Source organism: Theobroma cacao, chromosome 4 (assembly GCF_053813885.1).
Source record: "Theobroma cacao isolate CCN51 chromosome 4, ASM5381388v1, whole genome shotgun sequence".
In the NCBI taxonomy this organism is placed as follows: Eukaryota; Viridiplantae; Streptophyta; class Magnoliopsida; order Malvales; family Malvaceae; genus Theobroma; species Theobroma cacao.
This window is the reverse complement of record NC_142642.1, coordinates 34,318,700-34,338,625: the sequence shown is the minus strand read 5'-3', so window position 1 is coordinate 34,338,625 and position 19,926 is coordinate 34,318,700. Positions and strand designations below refer to the sequence as shown.

The 19,926-nt window shown below is 35.3% G+C and overlaps 3 protein-coding genes across 3 annotated transcripts; 2 read left to right on the top strand and 1 right to left on the bottom strand.

The window, feature by feature from the left end:
• The first annotated feature begins 378 nt into the window (after positions 1-378).
• On the top strand, positions 379-7,075 carry LOC18602561 (putative WD repeat-containing protein C2A9.03). The gene is made up of 10 exons (XM_007034030.3): positions 379-519; positions 1,018-1,151; positions 1,261-1,428; positions 1,523-1,609; positions 3,479-3,613; positions 3,748-3,858; positions 5,166-5,257; positions 5,343-5,448; positions 5,740-5,826; positions 6,448-7,075. The coding sequence occupies exons 2-10, from the start codon at positions 1,035-1,037 to the stop codon at positions 6,859-6,861; spliced, it is 1,317 nt and encodes a 438-aa protein (XP_007034092.2). The 5' UTR covers positions 379-519; positions 1,018-1,034; the 3' UTR covers positions 6,862-7,075.
• Positions 7,076-10,961: 3,886 nt separating this feature from the next.
• On the top strand, positions 10,962-14,664 carry LOC18602560 (Leucine-rich receptor-like protein kinase family protein). Its single transcript, XM_018119238.2, has 2 exons — positions 10,962-12,959; positions 13,070-14,664. The coding sequence occupies exons 1-2, from the start codon at positions 11,401-11,403 to the stop codon at positions 14,544-14,546; spliced, it is 3,036 nt and encodes a 1,011-aa protein (XP_017974727.1). The 5' UTR covers positions 10,962-11,400; the 3' UTR covers positions 14,547-14,664.
• Positions 14,665-15,124: 460 nt separating this feature from the next.
• Positions 15,125-19,594, bottom strand: TIF3H1 (translation initiation factor 3 subunit H1). Its single transcript, XM_007034026.3, has 11 exons — positions 19,385-19,594; positions 19,176-19,292; positions 18,970-19,073; positions 18,651-18,717; positions 17,834-17,967; positions 17,703-17,751; positions 17,084-17,155; positions 16,888-16,989; positions 16,738-16,805; positions 16,174-16,326; positions 15,125-15,549 (listed from the first exon to the last, which is right to left on the bottom strand). The coding sequence occupies exons 1-11, from the start codon at positions 19,472-19,474 to the stop codon at positions 15,492-15,494; spliced, it is 1,014 nt and encodes a 337-aa protein (XP_007034088.1). The 5' UTR covers positions 19,475-19,594; the 3' UTR covers positions 15,125-15,491.
• Between the last annotated feature and the right edge of the window lie 332 nt (positions 19,595-19,926).

The window sequence follows — 19,926 nt, the reverse complement described above, 5'->3', positions numbered from 1 at the left end:
TTGATTAGATCAGAAGATTAGATTAGGGTTGGAAGTAATGAGTGTATGTTATGTTTCAACCATCATAGGCCCCACAGCTATCATCCATCATCCATGCATCATCTCTTTCTTTTCATGCTCTTTCTCCCCACTGAGATAATTTATTAGACACTAATTATGTCTTTTGTTTAATAACTATTTGTGGTAAAAAAAAAAAAAAAGAAGAGGAAAAAACCACAACACACAAAACCATGCAGGCTTTGCGTTTGCGTGCGATACCCATCAATTAAAGGGCGTTTTCGCCGACAATAACGTAACCCCAAAAACTCTTTTCATTATTATCTCTACTCCCTTCTCTCTTCCTCCTGCTTGCCCTCGCCTTGCGTAAGGAAAGTAAATTATAATAAAATAAAATAAAATCCACTCTCAAGTCTCATCTCATCTAAATATATCTGAATGTATTAAACAGAAAGGAATTTATCAATAAACCACTTAAAGGCTAAAGCCCCTCCCCCAACCACTAGACCAAATTTCATTCATGTAAGAATTTCTATCTCTCTCCTTTCTTTTTTTTTATTTTTTGTGTAGAAGAATAGATGTATCTGTAAATAATATGTTCCTCTTTGTTGATGGGGTTTTAAGGATTCTGGGTTTCTTTTTTTTGATTATTTCTTTCTCATGTCGGACTTTTATGTTGGATAAGATTTTTATCATGATTTACGGTTTTTGTTGAGTCGGTTTGTCTGCAAATAAGTTTCTTTTTTGAATTCCGGGAATACCCTTTTGCTCCAAATTCCATTTCCTTCTAGGGATTCAACTTGGTTTAGTTTTTGTTTGTTTTGGGATGAGTAAGAGAAAAGATACGTAACGTTTCAGTTTGTCTTTTTTGTTTGGAAATAAGTTTCTTTTTGTGAATTTTAGGAATACCCTTTTGCTTCAATTAGTAAATATCTCTTTAGGGTTCCAAAATATTTTTTAATTTTTGTCAAAAGGAAAGGATAAGAAAAGAAGGCATGTGATAATTGGATAATTTTGCAGTTGGATGCAAATATAGCATGTCCTATCCGCAAGTGGAGGATTTCTATTACATGGCTGAAGATTTCGTTGATGACATGGATGAAGATAACTACGGTCGAGGTGGTGGAGACATGGATGCTGATGAATACGACATGGTTTGTTTTTCCTTTTCTTCTTTTTTCTTTTTTAATTTTTTTTGTTCCCTTTAATTCATTTTAAATTGAATGATGGATATTCATTACTTTCTAATTATAATTTGAGCAGCTGACCAAGGTGACTGATACATCTTCTGCACAAGCGCGGAAGGGGAAAGACATTCAGGGGATTCCATGGGAAAGATTGAACATAACTAGGGAAAAATATAGATTAACGAGGCTTGAACAGTATAAAAATTATGAGAATATCCCATCCTCTGGTGAAGCTGTCGACAAGGTTTGTTCCTTCTCCTACCATCTCAAAAATGAACTAGTTTTTCTCTAGGAGGATAGTGTGTTAAACTTAATGGTAATTGGTATTTGTCGTTCAGGAATGCAAGCAGATGGAAAAGGGTGGGAACTACTATGAATTCTTCCACAACACTAGATTGGTTAAGCCCACAATCCTCCATTTTCAGGTTTGGAATTCAGAAAGTGTTTTATTTCTTTTTCTACTTTCATTTATATTTACTTTTAGATGATGTTGATTTTGGTGTCAAACAATGTTGTTGTTGAATTTATTTTTTTTTTTCTTTTAAGTAGTGAAATAGCTATAATATATATAATAAAGACTGCCTCCCTTATCACTTTACTTGGTTCAGTTTTGTGCACAGGCAATTATAAAGATACTTGATTTTCTTCTTTTGTTTCAAACACGGTATCCATTAGTGTCGTATCTCATTTATGGGGTTGATTGGTGATATTTACACTTTTGAACCTACATCTTTGTGTGTGTGTCCGTGCTTGTGCGTGTCCATGTCGTTTCATTTAGTTTGAGGTCTCTTTCTTTCTCCCTGCGACCCATGGTATTTTTGCCATTGTACACGGTAATAATTTCCCTGTAAGAACACTGGAAGACATTCCTGGATTTTTTTAGAAATTTAATATGTATTTTGATTATTGAAATTCAGTAGACAAGTAGGAACACATAAAAATTACTGTGGTAGCAGCGGACCCATACATGCATTCATTTATCCATACTTAGTTTGGTAGAAGGATTCTTGTAGCCAACAACTACTACTTTGAGATCAAAGGCTTAGTTGGGTGGGTGGGTGTGTGTGTGTGTGTGTTTATCAATCTGCACGTGCACACACATAGATGCATGTATGCATATGTCTGTTTTAAATACTGATCAAACTTCTAAGTGATGATTTTATTTAATTTTTAAGGTTTGCTTTTCTGATTAGGGATAAGTTTAAAGTTGCTAATATTGACCTAACAATGGCTTTAGTTGTTTGTATTGATTCTTAGTCTTTCAACTTGGTAAGTTGCCGAATTTATTTAGTGATCCTTATGTTAGAAATTAAGAGGCATTTTGGGTTTGTTTAATAGTATTCTGATCTTGTTCGGCAGTTGGTGCATATTTTAAGGGAGTTGAAGACTAAGTTTATATATGATGAGAATACTAAAGACCATTAGTATGTGCACTCACTTTCTATTTATCTGTGAAACTTTCCAGCAATTAACTCTTTTAGGTGGTAGTGTCCACATTCAACATTAGGTGTGATGTATAAGGCCACTGATATCAAGTTAGGATTATTGTTTTTTTTATTAATCTGCAGTTAAAATCCATTCAGTTCTAATATAATCACCAAAATCCCATCCATTTAAACAAATTTCTTGCTGTTCACATGGTTGTTCATTGGTATATTTATTAACACTCTCAAACCATATTCCCACATCATGTTCAACAACCATATTCCAACATCACGTTCAACAAAAACTCTAATACCCTTGGATTTTTGTTTAAATGATTTTGATCTGAAATGTTTTTGCTGGCTGACCTAAACAGAGTTGCTGTTGATGTTTTAGGTGGCACTAACAACCTATACCCTTCATTTGATATGTCATATTGTTTAATAGTCTTAATCTCTCAGATATCACTAAAAAGTATCTTTTAAATTGTAATATATCACATTGCTTATCCCATATCCTTTGTGAGATTCTCTTTTATTGTCGACAGAAAATGCCCAAGTTCATTTTTTTTCTAACATCTAAGTTTCAGTAATAAAATCCTGTTATTGTGTTATGATATATTTCTGATATCTCTTAGTTTGGAGATGTGTCTCTTGTGCTATATTCTGTTTCTGAAGGCTTATTAAAACATATGATTTTTGAGCAAAATACTCATTTTCTCTTTGTATTGAAATTCAGTCATAGAATCTTATTATTGTGTTATGATATATTTGTGGCATCTCTAGTTTGAAGGAGCATTTATTTGTTGTTGAAATTGTATCTAGACACTTGTTGTTTGAGCTTAAATAACCTGTTGTCGAACAAATTTGCAGCTTAGAAACTTGGTTTGGGCTACTTCAAAGCATGATGTTTACCTCATGTCCAACTATTCAGTTATGCATTGGTCATCATTGTCATGCAATCTGTCTGAGATCCTTAATTTTTCGGGGCATGTAGCACCTACCGAGGTATTACAGTTGTACTTATTAGCCTTACTGCTTTATAACTTTTCCTTTTCAGCATGATTGATTTTGAGGATAGTTAATTGTTGAAGTAATTTTAGTCTATTTATATCTGCTAACTTCTATTGCCTTATAACTAGAAACATCCGGGAAGTCTATTAGAAGGTTTTACACAAACTCAAATAAGTACGCTTGCTGTCAAGGACAATTTTATGGTTGCAGGAGGCTTCCAGGGAGAGCTTACTATTAAGGTAAGTTAATATTTGCAGCATTCTCCTATTTTTTTGCTAATATTGGTTTCTTTTGGATCTGCTGTTTATGATATAGAAATGCTAATTTTTTGATTGATGGTTGGGTTTTTTAAATTCATTGGCTATTGGGGAATATGCCCCTAGAAGTGTATGAGACCTGGTTTTAACCTAAGCCTTGTTAGAAATTCAGAGGATATTGCTTGTTCTTCAGGGATAGAATCAGAATAACCCCAGCAAGTTTTCCTCTCTAAATTAAGTAAGCTAGTGACAGTATCTGAGATGACTTTGAAACCCTTACTATTTGTGTATATGCTCAAACTAATTTGAACACCATCTAGGATTCATCTGATCTTCTATCAGTTATATGATGACTTGTTATACGTGATTAGTCCAAAATAACTTTGGAGGAACTGCATATTGTTCATAGTTAGTGTCTTAATCATCTTGCAAACCTGTGCAAGAAATGATAAACATTTGGATAGTCATTTTACTAAATTGGGAGAGAGTGTGTGCCGTCAACTATCTCTTCTGTAGGATCTTTTCGTTTGTTATGATGAGGAGAAGAGGGTGTTTGTGTTTGTACAGCATCTAGTGTGTATGTGCATGAGAATGCATGTGCATGTGTGTTTGTGTATGTGTGGGTGTGTGTGTCTAGAGAGAGAGAGAGAGAGAGAGAGAGACACGGAGGGAGTTTTTGTGTTATTGTGTTATACTGTTATTGGTTTTTGGGATTTGCTCATATTTGGCCAAGTGAGTTTAGTTCATTTTGTTACTCATTGGGCTGAGATAACTTCTTCATGTCCAGGCAATTAAACCTAGTACCAAATGCCTTCATTTTCTAAAGTATAAAGTCTTAAAGAAATTATTCATCAGTTGAAAGTTATGCTCTTGAAGGTATATCCATTAGCATATGTAATTTTACACTTGCCAAAGTAACTACAATCTGAATGATGCTGTAAGTTTTACCATGATTTGTTTAAAATGTCAACCCGCCAAGCGTACCCCTTTTGTATCATGAAATGTGTCATATCCTAAAATATTCAAGTACTGCATCCCCATCTCTGTACCCATAACATAACCTGGGATGTATTACATTTCTAGTAACCTTTTAAATGTTCTTTAATTTTAATTTTGAGTTCTGATAGAATTCAAGAAAATGAATTCTAGAAAATCCTTGATAAATGTTGGCTGGTTTCTAGAAAGAGTGACATGGATCGTCATGCAAAAAAAATACTTTTGGCATACTTGGTTTGCTTTTTCCCTTTTCTTTTGTTGATGTTGTTCAATTTTAATTATTGTTAATGCAGCATTTGGACAGAAAAGGAGTAAGCTTTTGTACACGGACAACCTTTGATGATAATGCAATTACAAACGCTATTGAGATATATGATAGCTTGAGGTAACATGATATTTGCTGATTGGCTGTTTGACTGGACACAATATATTGAATAAAATACAGATTGAAATTTGAAGCTGTTTTGCAGGGGTGGAATTAATTTTATGGCCTCCAATAACGACTGCAGCATGAGAGAATATGATACAGAGAGATACCAACTTCTGAATCATTTTCGTTTTCCCTGGCCAGTAAATGTGAGCCCTTCAGTTCTTCTTTCTTAACCTCTCATATTCTATCGTATATTCATATATTTCAGTGCTCTTTTAAAGCGGCAAAGATCTAAGTGTAGTCTTGTGGTTATTGAAGTAAATGATATTTTCACATAATGGAGATAAATGGTTTAATTGATTTGTGGAGTCTGCACATCAAAGGCAATAGAAATTGTTGCTCCATAATAAAAAAAGCAAACCTAAATTTTTTAAGTATGTATTAATGACTTACCTTAATTTTTATTTGCATGACTAAGCTTGTTTATTGTGATGCAGCATACATCAGTGAGCCCCGATCGAAGGCTTATTACTGTTGTTGGAGATCACTTGGATGGGTTGCTTGTTGATTCGCAAAATGGAAAGGTACAAAAATAATTTTCTAGATGATATTGGAACTGTGCATATGAGCCTTGGTGCAACAGTAAGGTCCTAATGAGTTATGGGTTCAAATTAGGGAAATAGCCTTCCCTGAAAGCAGGGCTGAGGTTATGTATGTGACTGTCATGCACTGTGCTCCCCCATTTTAGTATTGGAATGGCCCTTTTCTTCATTTGAATCATTTAAATTTGGAGAAGGCCGAAGACAAAATGGCGAGCCTACCATAAAGAGCAAATAAATTACTAATCTTACAGCAATAAACATACTTTGATCTTAGTGTCTGTGCATGTCTGTTTTAACCTACTTTTCTTTCTTTACAAGTGTCACGTGCCAAGTTGCCATTGGTAGTTTTTCTGACATTAGTAATAATCATTTGTTCCATTTGTGCATTTGAGAAAAAATGAAAGGTCCTGCACAAAACCAGGTGCAAGCACCATTGCATGTGCTTGTTCTTTACTACTTTCTTGGTCAAAGCTTTAACCAATGATTTGTGTGGATGGTCAGAGTATTGAATTTTAAACACTTAAAACTGTGCTATCTTTCTAATGTAGAAAAGTAAGAATTAGTGAGCTATTTCAAACTGAAACACATTTTCTGTGGTCTCAGACTGTGGCCGCGGTGGTAGGTCATCTAGACTACTCCTTTGCATCTGCATGGCATCCGGATGGACGCTTATTTGCCACAGGAAATCAGGATAAGACCTGCCGAGTGTGGGACATAAGAAACCTCTCATTGCCAGTTGTAACTCTTAAAGGAAACTTGGGTGCTGTACGGTCAATCCGCTTTTCATCTGATGGCCAATTCATGGTGGTTGCTGAACCGGCAGATTTTGTTCATGTGTATAGTACAGGGGCCGATTACCGGAAAAGACAAGAGATAGACTTTTTCGGTGAGATTTCTGGGGTATCTCTAAGTCCAGATGATGAGTCTCTGTATATAGGAATATGGGACAGGACTTATGCTAGTTTGCTGCAGTATAACAAAAGACACACTTACGGCTACTTAGATTCATACTTGTGATTATGTTAATGATTCCTCCTGAATGAGTGTGCTGCGTGCTGCTGTAGTTTTTGCACCCATTTTGTATTCTCTTTTGTTATGTAGGCTGATTTGAGTGAAGATCAAATATGACAGTAGAATAATTGTATCCTTTTGTTATAACTTTGCTAGGAGCATGTACAGGACAAATATTATCCTTGAAATGAAATGTCTTACGACAATAAGTTTATATCCATACTTCTTCTAGCTAAGGTAGCACGAGGGAGGCACGTGCTGGCCTCTGTGATGGAAAACAAGTTCAAAGCCCACTACTTGAGACTTCCAAAAGCCTTTATAACGGTTGGTACCTCTTTTGTCAAATTTAGTTCTTGTTCCACAAGTTCAAAAACAGAAGGCGATTGCTAATAAATGATTCAAGGAGTACCGCAAGAAAATTTCCTATGTGCATTAGGTGTTCTAGGTCTAGGTGGGGTATCAGTAAGGCTTATGCATGTGGCAATTTCTTTTGGATTTGGTAAAATTGGGACGAGTTGGTTGTTAAATATTGTGATGGAGATTTTGGTGAACCCAACCGATGATGGGTTTATGATAAAGATTATTGGACAACAATGATTTTCATGGTTGATTTGTCTATAAAGTTGTAGGAAGAAGAAGAAGATTCATTCAGCTTACAACCTGACAATGAAAGATGGAACTTCAAAAAGAATTAAAGACGTGGAGATGGGGTTGATAGGATGTCCACTTGGTCCGGTTGTAACGTGGGACATTACATGTAATGCTTAATAGTTTCTAATAGATGAATTAGGGTTGTAACTGAAAAGTTTAGACCCTCAATATATAATAATTAAAGAGATTCGAGATCAAAATGAGATTACACTACATTACATGAAAAGGTTTTTCAAGTTAGAACAGACAGGTGGGTACCCAATCTCACTGTATTGGCTGACTAATGTTCTTATTCTCCTGTTGCTCCCAAGGAAGGATGGGTCTTTTGTTTATTGCTTTGGTTTTGTGCATGAATTGAATTTAAATCTTAAAGAAGTAGATTTGATTTGATTAATCTCCCAAAAACCTTGCATCATTGGTTGGAACATCGAGATATCACCCGTGAGCTGATTTGATTTTTCCAAGTAAAATCCAATTAATCTTTTGATATTTTCTCATGCATGCTTGAATTGATTGATTAATAGCATCAATACCCTTTTCCTTTTTTCTATTTGGCTGGATTATAAAAGCTTAAGGAAGACAAAAATAGAGAGGATCCGTACCTCAACTTGCAAGGACTCACCTTCCTAAGGAGGCTACAATGGTCACCAGGTCAAGCCAGCTGGTCCCAAGGTACAGTTTTAATGGCATTGGACCACAGCCCATTCATCCAACAAAAAAAAAAAAGCAAATTAAATGTTCTCCAAAAAGATTCAATAACAAATTAATTGAACCAAACTGTTTGTTAATGTTATATAATTGATGGGTTTTTTTTTTCCTTTGCTTTTTGGCTTCATATAATTGATGGTTGAAAAGAGGAAAAACATAATTTAACCCTTGAATGCCAAAAAGCGTATGTGAATGGGGGCTTTATCTGAATTTTCCAACAAGAGAAAAAAGTTGTCTTCTTCTTCCCAAACTTACTAATAAACTTTCCAAGTGTCACTTTTTCCCTACTAGCGGTATTATCTAAAGGATGAAAGAGACAAAGGAAAGTCCAGAAATGCAAGGCAAATGGAATTGTTGCGGAGGCGGTGAGGGGCCAAGGAGAGAAAAAGGTAGGGGAACTGGAAGGGGCCCCAGTGCCCACATCCCATGGCTAGAAAAAGGCTAACGCCGACGCAACCCGTGACCCTGGTTTGGATCTTGTGAGCACCGCGCACGTTGCGTTGGACCCCCGCACCGCTCCAATTCCCCTTTTTATTTTATTTTTGATGCTGGACTAGACTGGACTAGAAGTCAAAATTATTTACCGCTACTCTGTTTAGGGTTGCTTAATCCATTTTTAAATTAAGCCACTGGTAAGCTCCTAGTAAGTTTTTTTGAAGTATCCAAGTGAATCCGGTTTAATGTGATTAGATGTTATTAAATTGAGATAATCAAGTTTAAATTAAGCTGAAGTAGCTTCATTTGTCATTTTGCGAAATCCAGTTCTGGTTTCTTTTTCTAAAAAAAAAAAAAATACAGCTCCACTGAGATCGATTTACTCGGGGGTTCTTGCAGAGTCAAGGCAATGTGTTGGAGGGAAAAAAGAGGCGGTTGCACAACGTTGAACATTCTGGTTTTGTTTGTATTTTCAAGAAATTGAGTCCGTGATTCACCATAACTTTCAAATTTAAGACAAATTTTAAACATAGTCTTAAATTTTGTTATGGAAGTTCAAATTAGTCTAAATCTAATCACGAGGAGGACAGCATCCATGTTTATAAATTACTTTACTTTTTTAAAAACATTTTAATATTTTCTGTCACTCAATATAGCAGTGTCTTCGTCACCGTCATCCATCCTGTCTCTCTCTTTTAGAGGTGTTTGACGTGAGTCAATTTTAAGTTAAATCTGTTTTAATACGATTTTGTCACAAAATTATTATTATATCTCAAAATGTTAATTTAATAAGATATATAACACTCACATTTATAAATTTTTCAAAATTTCTCAACTCGCTTGAAGTAGAATTGAAACAACCTGATTATTATTTTTTGAAGCACTTGACATGATACTTGATCCGGATCAAACTCTCTTAATTACATTCTCAATTCCATACCAATTAATGTTGAATAAGAAAAATTAAGCATTTTACCTTCATCTCAATTTTTAACAAGTTAATTATGGATTTGAACACATCAAACTCTCTTTCACTGGTTAAACAATTCTCAAATATATAAAATGTAGTATTAGTAATTTTTACATAATATATATATATATATGTTAAGAAATTTTTCCAGCTAAAAAATTTAAGAAAATTGATTAAGTCCTGTACTTTTTTTAAGGCTTCTGTTTTATTAATATATATAGACAACAATCACCGACCATGTTACTCAAGGGACAGCAAAATCATTAACGATATTTCTGCAATGATTCTAATTAACATGATTAATATGCCTCCTTATCGTTTTATTATTTATCCTTATATTATGTATATGATACCTTTTTTTTTTTTTTTTGCAAAATGACGTTAAAATTGTTGCAGAAATAGTCTTTCTACAATATTATAAATTAACTTAGCAGCCAAGAATCATTTAAAAAACACATGAAAGGTATTATTTGTGCACATTATATTTATTTTAAGTAAAAATTTGTTAAAAATTGATTATGTAATTTTAATGACAAACGAAATTTAAATGTTTAATAGTTAATTAGTGATTATAAGAAAATTCAATATTAATGACAGGAATATTTTTAAAGAAAATGTGGCATTATATACTAAGCTTATATCAATAAATATACTACCATTCAAAAATATATATGTATATGATTAACTTGAAAGTAGATAGATATAATTAATTGATAATAAAATAAATCTCAGGATTAGCCTCTCCACTTAGCTTTTTATTTTTTCTTGAAAATAGAAAATTAAACTTAACTTAGCCTATTTTGTTTTAAGTATGAGTGGAGGAAAATGGTAAGTCAAAGCCTTATATATATATATATATATATATATATATATATTCTCCCAAATACGACATGGTTTTGGTTAACTTTGCCCAAGTTGTAAATATTCCATACGAGGTGATAAAAATCAATTGAATTTACTCAAATAGTAAGGTAAGATAAAAATTTTTGAATGACTAATAATAAATTAGTTAAATCCGTAGATTTCGACAATCTTGGTTGTCAATTTCAAAGATTTAATGGGAATTCTTCGCATTTTCCGTGACCTGGAAGGGTCGAACAATTTATTTATCTCGACTTATATATAATAACAAAAATTAAATTAAAATTTTAAATTTGAAACTCAGTGTAAAGTTATTCTATGCCAAAAATGTGAAGGGGACCCCAAAGCAAGTCATTTTCCCCCAAAGGTTCTTCCGTATACAACAGACTTGTGCGTTACCCATTATGTTAGTGGTTGCTATTACGTTTGGTGTGGAAAATAGTAACACACATAGTAAAAATAATCATTGACAATTCAGATATGGAAAGGTGAGGCACGAGGGGCAAGGAAGAAGCGACAGATTGGGTCACAGCGAAGACGATGAGCGGGATTAAGCTTCCAGACAAGAGAAAAAAAGGGCCTTGGTATGCGTTGGGAATATGTCAGAGATGCCAATGTTGGACCAATTGTTTTGTTTGTCTCATCACTTCACAGTCCCACTAAACATTCTCACCTTGGTCCTCGTTGATGCTCCTGTTTTCACTTTTTCAGTTCCCCTTCGATTCACCGTTTTCTCGTTTTCCCCATCCTGGCTTAATTAGCTTTCTACCAAGGACTGGTATACCAGACCAGACTGACCCTTTTATCTCAAAAAAAACTCTCGTGAGTGCAGTTATATCACTGACAGCCCTGCATTTCTTTAGTGAAACTATGATGCTTTCGTGGTCTTGCCATTGATAGCTTCCTGGGTCAAGATAGAGATGAGAAAGATGGTGGTGATGGGATTTCGCCAGCTGGTGGTTTTCTTGCTTCTGTCCATGGCTGTGCTTCATGGCTGCATGGGAAATGATGATGCTTCTATTCAACTTAATGATGACGTTCTTGGCCTGATAGTCTTCAAATCAGACATTAAAGACCCTTCTTCTTATCTTGACTCGTGGAATGAAGACGATAACTCGCCGTGTTCATGGAGATTCATACAATGCAATCCTGTCAATGGTCGAGTTTCCGAGGTCTCTCTTAATGGCTTGGGTTTATCAGGAAAGATTGGTAAAGGCCTTCAAAAGTTGCAATATTTGAAGGTATTATCACTTTCTCATAACAATTTTAGTGGTAGCATTAGTCCAGAGATTGGTCTTATTGGCAGTCTTGAAAGGCTTAACCTTAGTCATAATAGTCTCTCAGGACGTATTCCAAGCTCTTTTGTCAATATGAATTCAATCAGGTTTCTCGATCTTTCCGGGAATTCTCTCTCAGGTTCAGTCCCTGATGATCTCTTTCAAACCTGCTCATCACTTCGATATCTCTCTTTAGCTGAGAATTCACTTGAAGGGCAACTTCCTAGTACACTAGCTAGATGCTTCTCTTTGAACACCCTTGATCTCTCTAAAAACCATTTTTCTGGTAACATAGATTTTGCTTCTGGGATTTATAATATGCAGCGGCTTCGAACTTTGGATCTATCCCATAATGAATTTTCTGGGACAGTGCCAGAAGGGGTCTTCGCCCTGCATAACTTAAAAGAGCTCCTGTTACAGGATAACCGCTTCTCAGGACCAATGCCTCTAGATATTGGATTGTGCCCACATCTAAATACATTGGATTTGAGCTATAATCTTTTCACTGGACCACTCCCAGACTCTCTCCAGAGGCTAAATTTCTTGTCTTTCTTCAGTTTATCAAACAATATGTTCACTGGTGATTTTCCTCAAGGGATTGGTAACATGAGCAACTTGGCATACCTGGACTTCTCCAGCAACAGTTTAACAGGAAGCCTGCCATCATCAATGGGTAACCTGAAAGCACTAAATTATTTGAGGTTGTCAAATAATAGGCTTACTGGAAATATACCAACATCACTAGGTTACTGCTTCCAGTTATCAACTATCCACTTAAGGGATAATGGATTCAATGGTAGCTTACCGGCTGGTTTGTTTGACCTGGGATTGGAAGAGATAGATTTTTCCAATAATGCGTTAACAGGTTCAATTCCACGTGGTTCAAGTAGACTATTTGAGTCTCTCCAAGAATTAGATCTCTCTAGAAACAGTCTCCAAGGAAGTATCCCTGCAGAAATGGGTCTTTTTGCCAACATGAGGTACTTGAATTTATCATGGAACAATCTTCAGTCAAGGATACCACCAGAGCTTGGGTTATTTCAGAACCTAACCGTGTTGGATCTTCGAAACAATACCTTATACGGTGCTGTTCCAGGGGACATATGTGAATCTGGAAGTTTGGCTATTCTTCAAATGGATGGAAATTCATTGACTGGGCCAATTCCAGAAGAGATTGGGAACTGTTCATCTCTCTACATGCTGTAAGTTATATTCATTGATTTTTTGCTTTCATCTTCTTTGATTTCTCACCTATATTATATCCAAGTCATGCCTTGTTGGACTAATATCGTTTGTAATATCTTATTTGTAGGAGCTTGTCTCACAACAATCTAAGTGGTTCCATCCCCAAAACAATTTCGAATTTAAGCAAGCTTAAGATTCTTAAACTGGAGTTCAATGAGCTAAGTGGAGAAATACCACAAGAGATTGGACTGTTGCAAAACCTTCTTGCTGTAAATATATCATACAACCAACTCACAGGCAGGCTTCCTGTAGGAGGTATATTTCCAAGCTTGGACCAAAGTGCTTTGCAGGGAAATTTGGGAATTTGTTCACCTTTGTTGAGGGGACCATGTAAGATGAACGTGCCAAAACCTTTAGTTCTTGATCCAGATGCCTACAACAGCCAAATGGGTGGTCATAGGCAAATAAATGAATCCTCAATTCCGACAAAATTCCATCGTCACATGTTCCTCAGTGTTTCTGCAATTGTTGCAATTTCAGCAGCTATTCTGATTGTATCTGGGGTGATAATTATAAGCCTCTTAAATGTTTCTGCTCGAAGGAGACTTGCATTTGTGGAGACTGCACTGGAAAGCATGTGCTCAAGCTCTACGAGATCAGGAAGTCTGCCCACAGGCAAGCTCATTCTGTTTGATTCAAAGTTATCACCTGATAGGATTGGCAATCCTGAAGTCCTACTTAACAAAGCTGCTGAGATCGGTGAAGGAGTCTTTGGAACCGTTTACAAGGTCCCATTGGGTGCTCAAGGAAGAATTGTGGCAATCAAAAAGCTTGTGACATCAAACATAATCCAATATCCAGACGACTTTGATCGAGAAGTTCGCGTGTTGGGAAAAGCAAGGCATCCAAATTTGATATCACTAGAAGGGTACTACTGGACTCCTCAGTCTCAGCTTCTGGTGACGGAGTATGCACCTAATGGAAACTTGCAAACAAAGCTCCATGAAAGAATAGGTTCGGCCCCACCACTTTCTTGGTCCAACAGGTTCAAAATTATTCTTGGGACAGCTAAGGGACTTGCTCACTTGCATCATTCCTTCAGGCCACCAATAATTCACTACAACATAAAACCAAGTAACATCCTGCTAGATGAGAACAGCAATCCAAAGATTTCAGATTTTGGACTGGCAAGGCTTCTGATGAAGCTCGAAAGGCATGTGATCAGCAACAGGTTTCAGAGTGCGCTAGGATATGTGGCACCAGAGCTGGCATGTCAGAGCTTAAGGGTTAATGAGAAATGCGATGTATATGGTTTTGGGGTGTTAATCTTGGAGCTTGTGACAGGAAGGAGGCCAGTTGAATATGGAGAGGATAATGTGGTGATACTAAGCGACCACGTAAGAGTTTTGCTTGAGCAAGGGAATGTGTTAGAGTGTGTCGACGTGAGTATGGGTGATTATCCGGAGGATGAAGTGTTGCCGGTGCTCAAATTGGCGCTGGTATGCACCTCTCAGATACCGTCCAGTAGGCCTTCCATGGCGGAAGTGGTGCAAATACTGCAAGTTATCAAGACCCCAGTTCCACACAGAATGGAAATATTCTGAGAACTAAACTTGTCCCATGATTTTTCTTAGCTTTTACCACCAACTTATTTCCACACTTGTCCAAAACTATTTCTTAATTCTTGCTCTTTCCTACTATTTAGCAAGATTTCTGCTATCAGTTGTTGGAATTCTGCCTTTTCTTTATCTATCTATCTATCTATCTATCTATATCTATATATATACATCGTCCTTTGATTAGATTTCCTTAAGTCTATGAGGGAATGCAGTTACCCTTTTTTCTGCTGCATCAATTTTTTATTCATAAATTTGAAAAATATCTTATACAGAGGTCTAGTTTTTATTTTTCTTCCATATTCAATGAAATCTGTTACAATTATCTCGAAAATTCTGGGACACAATAATACTTAAGACAAAAACTTAATTAAAGGTAATAAAATAAAATAAATAATTATTTTTAAATAAAATTCATATATTTTTTTAAAACATTATACCCAATCATTTCTACTTAAAACATTACTGAATTGTTTTCCTTCTGGTCAAATTTCACCTTTTGTGCAGTAAATGATTTGACCAAAGATTCTTAAGCTTTGATTGAAACATGAATGACTTTATCAGGCTTACTTCTTAACATGATTGATTCGACATTTTATAGTAATGATGCTTTGCCTGCCTATGAGCAGACAAGGGCGCTCTACATGTTCCTTGTGGTTCGAATAATAGTACATAATAGATCCTTTCATGGCAAAAGGTGAAGTAAATAAATAATTTCCTAAACTGAGAAAAAACTCAAAAAAAGGCCAAGCGTCTTAATTGTTCATCTTCGAAAAGAAGTTACAGGCTACCCATAAATTATCATTCTACTCAGACATTGCAAAAATTTCAGCTTCCAATATGCCTCACAAGATTGAATTTCTCTTGTAATTGTAGTCCAGATAATGCACCTATACCAGCAAAATGCATACAACAATTATCACTAGATTTGCTTCATTTATCATGCAAGGACTTCATTAAATACAATCTGTTGAAGCTCTGCCCGGCAACCCTGCAAATTTATTCAACAATGATAAATTTTCAGAATGTCACGCCATTGATTGTTTTAGACATTAAAATAACTGAACATTTTTAACTGCTTGTAGATACCCACAGAGAACCTGTAATATCTTCCCTCTTCTCTCTCTCTTCCTTTTTTAGCAAAACAAAAATCTAATAATAATACTTAATATTTTGCTCCAAAAGGAATTAGATTACATATAGGACATGTTGTTGTTGTTTTCCTTTCAGGTCTATAAAAATTTTACCAGTACATGTTAAAGTAGCAATCACCAGTAAATACAACTACAAGTTTATAACAGGCCAGATAGTTGCAGAAGACAAACCAAGGAAAAATTGTATCGGTTACAATGCCCAAATTGAATGCAATCAAATTACTAAAGCCTTACAAAGAGATAGATTAGGGGAAGTCAAGGCAAAGAGGAGCAAGCTTTTCAATTATCTTACACTAAGCATTGATGCAAGTCTAAAAGAAAGACACTATATGTGAAACACAAAAACAGGCTGAAAGGTACAACTAGGACTGCATAGATTTCAAAATGTCAATTTGCAGAAGATTTTAAGATGTCAGGCTATCCGGAAAGATAATAGGTAAGATCAAAAACAGACAACATACCCATTGATTTGGTTGCAATAATTAGCAATTTGATTTGTTATGAGAAAGCTCTCCAACCGTGATGGCTCAGGAATTGGCTTGAAGATGGGGTTTGAGGGGTCCTCCTCAGGCAAAGGCTCCTCCCCAACAGCTTTCCGTGCCATGTTCTCTGACCTACAGATACAAGACAGAACAAACATGCATAACCATATAAATACAATAATTACGTGAATTAAGAAAACAAAAGCACAATATAAAGCCTTTTCATAAAACAAAAACCACTCCACCAAAAGGAGAAGAGAGGGGAATTTCAATAAACTTAGTACACTTAATGCTTAGGCAGTAAACCCACAGGCTATATTGCAAAGCTTCTACAATCAAATAATGCCATCAACTTAACTTTTCAACCTACGACACTTGAAAACTTTGTGCCTCAGAAATTTCAAGGTCACCACACACTTAAAAACATTTTTAATTTTATTATAAACAAAAGGGTTTTTCCTTTAACATCTCTTCCCAGCGAACTCACTAATGACGTAGCATATGGAGTTTATTTAAATAACATGGTTAGCTTAAGTATACTACCTTCTTTTCTGAAGCCATGCCTGTTGCTGGGCTTGTTGACGTGACAGGCTCCTGTAGTAAAATTGAAACTGCAAAAAGGCAATTTACATTACAAACATAAATTAACAGCTAATGAAGGCAGTGAAATATCAGAGAAAGGGGAACACAAACCTTCTGTTGTTCCATTGACAAATCATCCATACATTCAATCAAAAATTCCATATTCCTCTCCATATATGGAGTAGTTGACAATTGAAGACGGTCATAATCACACTAAAACAGAAAACTACAGTTAGAAGAAGGCAAATGTCCCAGTCTTTTACCAAAGTACTACTGAAAAGTATGCCATCAACATTTTATATTTCACCTGTGTGACTGGAGTATCAGATTCCAGTTCAGTCATAAAGGCACTGATAAGGGCAGAATTTGCAACTTTGATCTGCCACAGAATAGCAGCACTACCATTAACATGAAAGCAGGAACCACATTTGTTTCATTCGAGAAAAAACCAGAATTAAATAAAAATCAACAGTCAATCCCAAACAATCACTACCCCACTATCAAGAAACATGTGAAAAACTTAATAAATTCTGAAGATAGAAGTGCAAGAACACAGATTTTGGAGAACATAAGGCCAGCCCAATCTTCAAGAGCATCCATTCATTTGACAAATCAGTGACAATTCAAATAATGTAAGATAAAATATGATAAATCCTAAAGGATTTCAGCAAACTGGGTTTTTTTGGTTACTTTCTATATCATTACAGCACATTCCAACATCACTGAAAGAACACGGTCACACATCATTGTGACTTTGCTCATGATATGAGGATCGTTAACTTATTTGAACTTGCAGCAGCATGGTCACAGGTAGCACTAGACTAGTGGTTATTTCACACAAGATGATAGTGAAGGATAATGCAACCTCTATGATAGATTACAATAGTTCATCAAATCAGTAAGAGTCAGAAGCCTTAGAAGCTTACAGGAATTTCCTCAAAAATATCCACCCATGACAAGTTTTTCTCCCTCAACCTATAACAGCAAAAGAAAACATTGATATGAGATCACATTAAATTCACTTTTATGAAATTTTGACAGCACAAAGAAACCATACTTCTCTCCGGTAAAACTATTAGCTCGGTAAAGTTCCATGAAAGAATCAGATAGCTTCAAAGCCTTGAGAGCCAAGACACCTTGATTGGACCTCGAAGGATCATAGATAATGCATACACACCTCCTAATATTCTCCTGCAATGATTAACAATTAAACATAGAAATAAATAATTCAATAAAAAAAATAAAATCATGAGCTATACTTTGCAAGCGAATCTAAAAGGAAAAAAAGGGGGGGGTGGCAGGTGCTAAAATGCTGAGGACTGAACCATAAGATTCAATTATTGACTCACTTTTAGGTTCATTCAGCATTGAAGTTATGTTTAATGGCAACCATGAAGTCTCATTCTGATTCTATACTTTTTCTTAAAAACCAAAAAGCAAGTATTATAACAAGTTACAATATCTAAACCATTTAGAAAGCAACACAAAAGTTGTAAGTTGAAAAAAAAAAGGCCATTGAGCTTTTCTATTTCTTTTTCTTTTTTCCTTTTGTATCCATAGTTTAAAGAGAAACATCATGTTCATCACCACAAACACATTTACACACAATTCAGGAGATTCACAAAAAACTGCCACTGAACAATGACAAGGATTTTCCTGTACTCCTATTCAAGTTAAAGCAAGACATATGTTCTTTTTACAGGCACTGGCATGTCTACATCACTAAAATCAGATTTTATTCTAGCTGCGACGCTCATGCTGGGTCCACAGAAGCACGAAGGGGGAGACACATAAAATTGATGCAGAGATTTACAGAAATTACCATATTGCAAGGAAATGTAACAAAGGTGAAGCGGCACTTTTAAATCCAGTACCTGATAATTCATGAAGGTCTCAATTAATTCAACTGTCTGATATGAACCCAAAATTGTAGATTGGTACCTGAAAATATGCAAGGCAAAGTTCACTTCACAAAATAAAAGGTAGATGAGTGCATAATTTAACCATAAATTAAAGTTCAAATTATTTGAATAACTATAACTAATAAGATACTGTCCACGCTACAATAATGGAATCACAATTGGTTATGAACTGAACTGACTGTTAGCAATGAAAAAAAGTAACAATCCAACAAAACCAAAAAAATAATAATAATAAAGCATGTCCTTGGCAATACAAAAAAGACAGACATACCATCCAACAGTGTTGTTATCAACGTTAACCTCTCTTAGACATCTCATCATCTCAAGCTGATAATTAGCTCCATCAGCTTCAATTTCCTCGTCTTCCTCACGGATCTGCCCCAACCATTGAAACACGATACACCCAAATTTAAAAAGGAAAACAATATATATATAAAACAATAAAAATTAAAAATTAAAAGAGATTTGCCAAGTTACCGGGAAAGGGAAACAGTTGGTAACTTCAAGGACACTGCCAACATCCAACCCAAGAAGCTGGCCTGTAACCAGAGCCGGTGAAAACTCCTTGCAGTGTTTGATTATTTTTAATATCACCTAATTTTTCAAATTTTATAAAAATTATTGATAAGAAAATAGAAATTGATAGAAAAATAGGAAAAAAGATTAGAAGAGGAAAGGAGGAATACCAGTCCTTCGATCTGGACAACTCGGAGAGGAGAAGCAACCTCCTCCGTCGCTGCAACCTGAAGGAACGACCTAGCCATTGAGTTTGCCATTGTTGAATTTTGGCAGTGTCTTCGAAGAAAAGCTCTGTTAGTTAAACGACCGTGAGGAGAGAAGAGTAGCCCTAGGTTTTGGTTTGCTTTCTGCTTTTTAGTATGTTTTTTTTTTTCCGCTTCTTTTTTAGGTCGGATTCGGATATATGGTTGTAGGCCTATTGGCGGTGATCCTGTTTGGGTAAAACTTGGGCTTTGAGTCCAACCTGTTTCCTAAAGTAAGTCGAATATGCATGGTTTTCTTGAGATAAACTTTACAAAAACCTGTGTTTGGATCGGAAAAAAAAAATATAGTGAGAATAGGATAATTATTTTGTAAAATTAAAATAAATAATAAATAATTATTATATAATTTGATTTATGAAAATAAAATAAGAAAGTAATTGTTATTGTGAATGATCATTTCTTTCAATGAAATAAAATATTAAAGAAAGATTAAAAATAGAGAGGGA

Excerpts from the sequence above, each read along its gene's own strand:
- LOC18602561 (XM_007034030.3), top strand. The coding sequence starts at position 1,035 with ATGTCCTATCCGCAAGTGGAGGATTTCTATTACATGGCTGAAGATTTC. Across the intron at positions 1,429-1,522 it reads CTGGTGAAGCTGTCGACAAG|GAATGCAAGCAGATGGAAAA; the intron begins GTTTGTTCCTTC and ends TTTGTCGTTCAG. Across the intron at positions 3,859-5,165 it reads AGGGAGAGCTTACTATTAAG|CATTTGGACAGAAAAGGAGT; the intron begins GTAAGTTAATAT and ends TTGTTAATGCAG.
- LOC18602560 (XM_018119238.2), top strand. The coding sequence starts at position 11,401 with ATGAGAAAGATGGTGGTGATGGGATTTCGCCAGCTGGTGGTTTTCTTG. Across the intron at positions 12,960-13,069 it reads TGTTCATCTCTCTACATGCT|GAGCTTGTCTCACAACAATC; the intron begins GTAAGTTATATT and ends TCTTATTTGTAG.
- TIF3H1 (XM_007034026.3), bottom strand. The coding sequence starts at position 19,474 with ATGGCAAACTCAATGGCTAGGTCGTTCCTTCAGGTTGCAGCGACGGAG. Across the intron at positions 19,074-19,175 it reads CCAACTGTTTCCCTTTCCCG|ATCCGTGAGGAAGACGAGGA; the intron begins GTAACTTGGCAA and ends TGGTTGGGGCAG. Across the intron at positions 16,990-17,083 it reads CTGATACTCCAGTCACACAG|TGTGATTATGACCGTCTTCA; the intron begins GTGAAATATAAA and ends TTTCTGTTTTAG.